This window comes from Barbus barbus, assembly GCF_936440315.1.
Source record: "Barbus barbus genome assembly, chromosome: 26".
NCBI lineage: Eukaryota > Metazoa > Chordata > Actinopteri > Cypriniformes > Cyprinidae > Barbus > Barbus barbus.
The window spans coordinates 6047015-6056043 of record NC_136754.1 but is presented as its reverse complement, the minus strand read 5'-3'; the positions used below and the strand labels follow the sequence as shown (position 1 = coordinate 6056043).

The 9029-nt window shown below is 34.4% G+C and overlaps 1 protein-coding gene across 2 annotated transcripts; it reads left to right on the top strand.

Annotated features, from left to right (window-relative positions):
* Positions 1-24: 24 nt before the first annotated feature.
* LOC306846661 (prolyl 4-hydroxylase subunit alpha-1-like) lies at positions 25-6535 on the top strand. 2 transcript variants are annotated; one of them, XM_079380198.1, is made up of 15 exons: positions 25-179; positions 1239-1286; positions 1771-1867; positions 2039-2187; positions 2404-2529; positions 2631-2852; positions 3321-3466; positions 3566-3742; positions 4165-4217; positions 4414-4510; positions 4827-4877; positions 5315-5353; positions 5472-5540; positions 5622-5718; positions 5860-6535. In XM_079380198.1, exons 3-15 carry the CDS (start codon positions 1860-1862, stop codon positions 5928-5930), a joined length of 1305 nt encoding a protein of 434 aa, XP_079236324.1. In that variant the 5' UTR covers positions 25-179; positions 1239-1286; positions 1771-1859; the 3' UTR covers positions 5931-6535. The 2 variants fall into 2 exon arrangements, with proteins under 2 accessions (XP_079236324.1, XP_079236323.1); XM_079380197.1 differs by lacking the exon at positions 25-179 and having other exon boundaries at positions 1228-1457.
* The last annotated feature ends 2494 nt before the right edge of the window (positions 6536-9029 follow it).

Sequence of the window (9029 nt, the reverse complement as noted above, 5' to 3'; positions counted from 1 at the left end):
TTTATTTGAGACAAAAGCATGCTTAGTGCCGCCTGTTGGATTGGAGGTATCGGATGCAACCGTGTATCGTGAGGAATAATTACTCTATTTATTTATTTATTTAACTCGGACTCGGTGTATTCATATGCTCATTCTGCCACTAAAGTAATATAGGCTATAGGATTTAGGTAAACCAAGACGTAAGTAACCGCTTAATCAACAATGTGTGTGTGTGTGTAAAAAATTTTTTTCGTTTGTTTGAATATTTTTAAAAACAATTTTTGTTAAAGACAATTCTAATCACCATGCATGTGTTTTTTTTTAATACATATGGCCTGGAAATTAATTTTTTTACAAGATTTCTGATAAGAAAAGGTGTTTTTGTGATGAGAGATCTGAACAGAGCTGATATTAATGCTCAAATTCAATAGCGTCTAAAAGCTGAATTAAATACTGTACACAGATTTTTTTAGAGTGATATCACAATTTCAACATAATGTTTTGATATTCTTTCTTTTATTTACCAATCCAGATCAGGAAGTGCAGGAATCAGTATTATTTTACATGAATGTTTGTGTTGAGTTCTGTCTCCCTCCCTGTTCCGTCTTAAACTGGATGTTTAGGTGATGAAGCCCACATGAAGAAAACAAGGCTGTCAATATACTTTAGAGTCTTCATGTGTGAGATGTGACGCACACAACACATATATGCTGACGTAATTATGTACTTTAACTTTTAGTTTCTGCATAAGTCACACTCATGTGATGCAGACATGGTTGCTGACACAGCAATCTTGATACAGTATTTTGAATGACAGATGAATTAGATAATTGTTGCACATATACTACTTCTAGACAAGTGAGGCTGCTAGGTGAAAAAACATTTGTCTTTAAATACTCTGTCGATATGTCAATCTGACAGCCTGTGATGATATGCAGGGATTTGTTTGTGGTATTCCTGCTTTAAAAGAACTGGGCGGAGTTCCTAGAAGACTTTTCAGAAAGTAGCTTATTTCAAATAAGCCTAAAACATGACTGCACAACACACACACAAAGGATTGTAAACAAATGACTAATAAAAAAAGTTCAACATATGCCGTGTTAAATGATTTTCATTCACATTCATTTTCACTCATGATCGAACAGACACAACAATGTTTGTCCAGTAATTAATACAAGAAATGAAAGACTATTTTTGAATCATCAACTTTCACGTGAGCTCAGTCATGTTAATTTTCACTTTCGTTTTATAAATCTTAGATTGCAGTGCTGGGAAACTGGACAATCCGGGCAGATGATGTAATACAGGTGTGACTTTAAATGGATGCATATAAACAGTCTGTTAGTTCCCTTCTAGATACATACACTAGTTTTTGTTTTGAGGTATTGAAGGTCTGATAATGGCCATAAAGGAACTGATTATACTTGTGGTATGTTCTTTGAGTGTCTGTACTGGGAATGAATTCTTCACTTCAACAGGTATATTATTTATATTTGGTTACAATTAATACATTTGAGTTTATTCATTTTTAATTGTTATTTTACTGTTTTGTTTATACTGTTACCATGAAATGATTTTCTTTATTGATTTGTGAGACACTTCTGCCTATAATCAGATTTACAATCCAATTTTCACTTTTTATTTATTGATTTAATGACTAAAAATGATTAACTTTCTGTTTGGTTTCTTACCTAATGATTAAACCTTTTTCATTATACCTCCAGTTGTGCTGAAAAATAAATAGAATTAAAAGTTCTTTGACAATAAAGTGTAGATGTAATTGTTTTATAGATAAAATTTCACATCTTTTCGAGGAGGAGAAATTCCTTCTGGATGCCTTCAGTTTGTACATTGATGCTGAAGAAGAAAATGTCAAGAGAATGAAGAGGTGAAAATTCCCTATATAAACCATGAAAGTATTTTTTATTAAAAGCTGTTCAGTTTTCAGCAACAACCTGGTGCAGGAAACGATCTTATATCTGGTTTTAGATCAAGATTATATTATTAAATAAATGTATTCAACACTACAATATTTGATTAAATTTTATCTTCAATCCAGCATTCTTCTGCTTCTTCAACTGGGCACATACACAGGCCCTGTGGACCCTGAGGAAATAAAAGACCCTGCGGCAGCTTTCAAACTCCTCATGCGACTGAGATCTGAATGGCTGAACATTGAAAAATACACTCTGAGGAGTCTTTCTGAATGTGAGATCTTATTTAAGTTTTTTAAGTGAAATATCTAAACATGCATTGTCGATCATTATAGAAATAAAAATCTGGAGAAGAACTGGTGATGAAAGAGTGAAAGTGACCAATGCTTTAAAGAAGATATATACATATATATATATATATAATTAAAATTTCCATTATGAAACTATTAATGCAGTTGTTTATGGATCTGTTCTCATATTTGAAATTCAGACAACGTGTATCAGACACTGCTGGAATATGCACAGATCCCACAGGTAGAGGATTTGGAGGGCGCAGCTTTAGGACTGATCACTCTGCAAGAGCTCTACAAACTCTACCCTCACAACATCACAAAGGGTGAACTGTCTGTGCCAGTGTGGTTTCATTGCAAGAGTTTTACTTGTTTCCTTTCAAAATAAGTTCTAATCTGATTGATGCTATCATTTCTCATTTCACAGAAACATCTTTAAATGCAGATGAAGCTTACATTATTGGGTTTTTCGCTTATATCGAGGACAAATTCCAGCATGCCTTTCTCTGGTTTCTGTACAGTCTGAACAGATTAACAGAATACTCAACCGTTACTGAGGAAGAGTTGCTCCGTTACCTTAGTGACTCAGCCTATCATTTTGGCAGCCTGCCTGTGGCAATCTACTTCAGACAACGGCTTTTAAATCTGGGTGAGCTTATGGTGACATGAAGTTTAATTCTAATAACTTTATATCAGAAGTCAGAAAGAGCTTTATTACAAAGTATGTTTACACACAAGGAATTTGACTTGACAACAGGAGCTTTTAGTGCAGAAGAAAGTACGGACATAGTGCAACATACATGATAGTGCAGACATACATAACACAGTAGAAATGGAATATATCACTAATAAGAAAAACAAAAAAATAAATAATAATAATGCACTAGAAGTGTAAAAAAAATGTAATTGTTTAAATGAATGTATCGATATGATATTTACAAATGTGCAGTTTACAAATGTACAAATTTTGAATTATAAATAGGCCTATGTCAGTTATATAGTTATGGAAGTTTTAATTGTTCAGGCTGAAGATAGCCTGTGGGGAAAAAACTGTGCCTGGAGGTTGTCAGACAACTTTGTGAACGGACTATTGATGTTATAAATTTCTTTGCTTCAGACCCAACTAACAATGAAGTCAAAGTTCAGCTGGACCTGTATAGACTCCTTCGCTACCAGAGAAAATCAAGCCCAGACATATTCACACTGAACACAGAGTCAAGTAACTCCTATGAGGCACTGTGCAGAGGAGAGATTGATGAGAGGGCAAGTGCAACGTCTCAAATTTAAATAATTATTCAATTTAAAAAGTCAATGTGAAGCTTTGTGTATTGATTGGATGTTTATTATATTTGATAAAATCAGACCTCCCAGAGGCAGAGGGCTCTGTCCTGTAGGTACAGCACAGGTGGAGGAAACCCCAGACTGATGTATGCACCAGTGAAAGAGGAAGTGGAGTGGGACGAGCCTCGCATCATCAGATATCATGACATTATTTCAGACAGAGAGATAGACATCCTGAAGAATATCTCCAGACCTCTAGTGAATATCTAACACACACAAAAATCAGATTTGATTGTCAGTATTACTAAAATCTTTTTGTGCTGTTGAATTGGTAAAACGAGGACATTTCTTTTAAAAGTTATATGGCCTCTTAATTCTAGTGAAACCAAATCTTGATGAAATGAATGATATTGTTGAGAATTATGTTTCTCCAACGTTGTGGTATTTTAAAGACATGATAAGAGACTTTTTCTTTGCTCTAGCATGACAATGTCCCAAAGTGAGGTTCATAAAGAAATTATTTTGTTGTAAAAACCCAGAATGAACATCGTTGAAAATCTTCTGGATGAACTGGTGTACATTCAGGCCAGACTTTTGGTTGACCATATACTTTTGACCATTTAGTGTGTATATATGCATTTATATTTGATGTTCCATTTACCTTTTGTGGCCTTTTGTAGCTTTCTAGGTCTCAGACTAGAGGGGGAGTGTTAAAGATCCGTACTTCTCAAAGGTGATAATCTATTCTAATTTTACCCATTACGTTCCCAACATTGTATTGCACATATTATAGTACAACATTAGTACTTATATTATTTCTTCGCACTTATTCCGGGAAGAAAAATGACTACAATGTGGTTGAATCTGATAATGTAACAAATTGAATCTTATTGTAAAGTGTTGCTGAAAAATAATTTCCTTGTTTTCAGTGTTTTTCTAGAGGAAGACTACCCTGTGGTTGCTGGTGTCAATCAGAGGATTGCAGACATCACAGGACTCTCCATGGAATCAGCTGAAGACCTTCATGTACGGTCATAATAAATAATAAATCACCTGTTCATATCTTTTTAAGGTCAACTCTTTCTCTGTCCTAGTGTTGCGACTAGCGTGGTCACATTCTCTTGCACTATAGAATATAATATATATTTTATATTATTCCAGGCAACATTGAGATATTAAGAGCTTCGAGGGCTGATATTATATTTTCATATAATAATTTTATATTCACCTCATTTATCGAACTTCAGTTTCATTTCAGGATTAACATGTATTTTCCTCGTGAAATATTATGTGTTGTTTTGCCTGAAATTTTCATTTCATTTAAGGTGTAATCATTTTCCAGGTTCAGAATTATGGCATTGGTGGCAAATATGAACCACATTATGATGAAATGGTAAGATCACTATACTAAATTACAGCCATTACATCAATTTGGTCTATACAGTATTGGATACTATGGATTCTTATTAGATAATGTAGTTACTTGAAGAAACTTTCCCATTGCCCCAAATCTTTTCTTTCACGTTTCGCTTGATTGGTAAACAGTTTGTTGTGGCGACAACACAATCCTGTATACTTATTGTTTGTTGGCATATTATACTGTGGCATTTATTTTGCGGTTTTAAAAAGTGTCTGTGTGCAATTTATGTTGTTGATGGAAAAATGTGAAAGTCATTCATCAACTGTTGAATGACTTTCACATTTCCTTAACCAAGGCTCGCTTTTAGGTCTTCAAACTGAATAGATCTATATTCTGTGTTATTGAGAGCTTGATAACATATAAACCAGTCAAATCATTTAAAGATAACATAACAATGTTTACTCTCACAGAATACTGAGAATGGAAGGATTGCTACGTTCTTAATTTATGTAAGTTTTGCCCTCCAAATGCAATTCTAAACATTCAAAATTAATTTATACATTTATTTGCCAGATTCCCTGTATTGTACAGTCCTAATGAACAATAAATCATGTGTTCTTGCTGTAGATGAGTGATGTGGAGATAGGGGGTGCCACTGTGTTCCCTGAAGCTGGAGTTGCATTGAAGCCAAAAAAAGTAAACCCTCAAATCACTGATCTGTATGGTATATTAAAATAGTTGAAGTTAAATTCATGCATCAATTTTCTGCTGTTTAAGGGTTCAGCCGTGTTTTGGTACAACCTCCAGAAGAATGGAAATGTGGATTTGAATACAGAGCATGCTGGATGCCCTGTGTTAAGGGGAAACAAATGGGGTAGGTTTTTAGAGAACTCTCTTACTCTGACTCTTTTACGCTGTCTATTATCTTCTATAATGTATAAATAAATCTGTTAAAATTAGTAGATTTCAGTTAAGTTTCATATGACAATGAGCTATATATTTGTTGTCTTTTCAGTGGCTAATAAATGGATCCATGAGTATGGACAGGAGTTCAGGAGACCCTGTTCTTTGTCATACTGGAAGTGAAAAACACTGATCCCATGTAGAAATCATATTAAGCGTATCTGTACTATCGAAGTATCTATCTGTTATTTATTATGCATCATATAATTTTTGTAAATAGGATCTGTAACATACAGTAGATACTGTATACTGTATTAACTTTACTTATTACTGTCTGTGCCAGTAATGTTAATAATAATTGTAATATACAATAAAAAGTGCAATAATTGCAATATAGAGTAAAATGCAATGGAAAAGTTTCAGCAATGGATAATCAGTTTACCTGACTGGATCAATCCTAGCAGCCAGTATGGAGTTACTCCTGTAGATTAGACTGTGTTAAAGCTGATTTTTACATGTTTCCTCTTCAGTCTTTGTTGGAATGAAGATTTGAATATTTTACTAATTTTGTGGTGTAGTTGTGTAATGTGTTGTGCTGGCAGGAAGTAGTGTTTGTATATGAATTTCTTGTGTGTGAACCTCACATGCAACAAGCCCATCAACATACCTCAACAATCACATGAAACGTAACGCTCACAGAAGCACACACAGTAAAGCAAGAATAATCATTTTGCAAGATTTTAAAGAATGAAACTGTGAATAAATTAATAAATTAACCCCATTTAAGGAGTCATTTGTCAGTTACTGTCTTCCTAATCATGTGGTTTAATGTTATTCATGTGACCTAGGCTATAGTTTTAAGGGCACAACATAATGAATTGCATTGAATGCCTTTGTTGCTAGTTTCTGTATATGTAGGTTAATTCGTCTAAAGTTTATTTTACAGTAATGATTTGAAATGTAGACAGTATGTACTCCACTTCTGGACTTGCAAAGAACAATAACTGTTTGAAAACTCAGAAGTTGTAATGAGAATCTGTGTTGAGATGCTGGGCTGACTGGTTCTCTTTCAAACAGCTCTCTGTTCAGGAGCGTTCATTTTACTTGGTGCCTTGTATAATTTACTCTCCTTGGAACTTTTCAAAGAAGCAAACAAAAATGAATAAAAGGCATGTGAAAGAACAGGACATGTAAAACTTTTATTATAATAATATTCGCTAATAATATGTAAGTCATATGAATACCATATTCATTTATGCTGCATGCAGAAACTTTAACTATAAATATATTGTTAACATATCCTATAACTGTGATTAGATGTATCAATATTTTATTAATTCAAAGTCAAACAGTTATCATATGATAACTGTCTTTTTTTTAGGACAAGCTTTTAGGAGCTGTGCATAATCACATCTAAAAATGTGATTGTCAAACTGACTGTCTGTAATCATTATTAACCCTGGGTTCAGTAACACCGAAAATATAATGAAGTAATCTTCCATTTTCCTTTTAGTTTCTGCATTAGTCATAGATCAAATTTCCATGTTACACAGGCATGATTGTTGACGCAGCATGTATGTAGCCTACTTAAGTACACTTTTTGAGTATCTGTACTTTACTTGAGTAGTATTTGTCTGGACTTTTTATTTATTTATTATATTAACATTGTAATATTTTTCTATATTATTGTTATATTATTTATTTTGAGAGTGATTGTTATTTGTCTTTTGACCGTTCTTTGAAACCATATTTAATTTGAAGCGTATAAATAGTACATTTAAAAGTGTAAATAGTTCTTAAGTGTGATTTTTGTGTTTTGCTGTATCCTGACAAACGAAAAGTAAACACTGCAAGTTTTTCGTCAAATCCTTTGTTTCAGTCCCTATTGAAATGGCGGAGAACGGAAAGGCATATATCGCCATTACACTTTAAAAGTCAAAAGACTTCTTCACATTGGAAGAGCTAGGTTTTCAAACTTGGTGGAATATATTGATCGTCAAGCCAAAGTAAAAAATTACCCCTTGTTTGGAGACATTCGAGAGTTGACCAGTGCAAATGTTGGGAAGAAAAGCAAAACTCCTGACTTGAAGTACAAAAAGTTTACTCCCCAAGGAAGTAGTTGTCACAAGTGTCTGTACTGACCAGAAGAGACAAGGTGAGATGAAGGAAACAAAACCTCAACTTGACAAAACATCTTGTGTTGCATGCACATTCTGTGAAAAGAACCATGTTTTGAATGCATGTTTCAAATTTAAAGAGCAAGCACACAAGGACAAACATTTTGTAATCAAAAGGACTGTGCTTTGGATGTCTCACGCAAGGGCATTTGAGCAAAGACTGTAAGAAAAGACTTACGTGTCAAGACTTCATTAAACCCAGCAGATATGGCTTCCAGAGGGATCAAGGTGGAAACTTCCTGAAAAAAGAAAGTTGAATAAAAGGTACAGAATTCTTTTGCAAACACATGAGTGAATGGTCAGTGCGACCAGACCAGGCAGGTGAAATGGAGATCGAATTGAAGAAATCAGCTGTAGTAAATTGTGTCATTGCTACAGGAAAAGCGAAACCTCTGGATAAACTGATTGAGTATTACTCAGAATTGTACAGACAAAAGAGAGCAATTGCTTGGATGTTGTGGCTGAAGGAAATACTGCAGCACCTATCAAACCAGAGACGAGAAATTCAAGCTGCCGTAACTCAAACTGAAAATGATCCAAACAAACAGCAAGCTCATTTGCAAATGCTCAAGCTGAAAAAGGCACTTACTAAAAAACCTCTTTCACTTGAAGATACTGAAAATCCTGAATTGAGTCTAATCCCCTACAGCCAGGGACAGACATTTCCTGATGAGTTCAAGTCATTGCAAAGAAGTAACCATGTCAGAAGAAGTAGTCCTCTGTACAAACTAGACCCAGTAGCCCAAGATGGCATACTGCGAGTAGGTGGTCGCTTAAATCAGTCTGCAATGCCAGAAACTGCTAAGCATCCAGAAATCCTTGATAAAAGGCAGCACATAACCTTGTTTATTTTGAAGGATGTACATAAAAACACAGGCCATAGTAGCAGAAATCAGATTCTTTCAAAACTACGAAGTCAATTCTGAGTTGCAGCTGCCAACGCAGTCATAAGAAAGCTGATTTCCAGATGCGTGTAGAAAGTTACATGCCAAAGTCAGGGAACAGAAAATGGCAGATCTACCAAGATCTATATGTGTAAACCTCTCTTTACACATATAGGTGTGGATTATTTTGGTCTCTTCTTAATAAAACGAGGACACAGCTT

Excerpts from the sequence above, each read along its gene's own strand:
- LOC306846661 (XM_079380197.1), top strand. The coding sequence starts at position 1,379 with ATGGCCATAAAGGAACTGATTATACTTGTGGTATGTTCTTTGAGTGTC. Across the intron at positions 2,530-2,630 it reads CCCTCACAACATCACAAAGG|AAACATCTTTAAATGCAGAT; the intron begins GTGAACTGTCTG and ends CTCATTTCACAG. Across the intron at positions 4,511-4,826 it reads AATCAGCTGAAGACCTTCAT|GTTCAGAATTATGGCATTGG; the intron begins GTACGGTCATAA and ends ATCATTTTCCAG.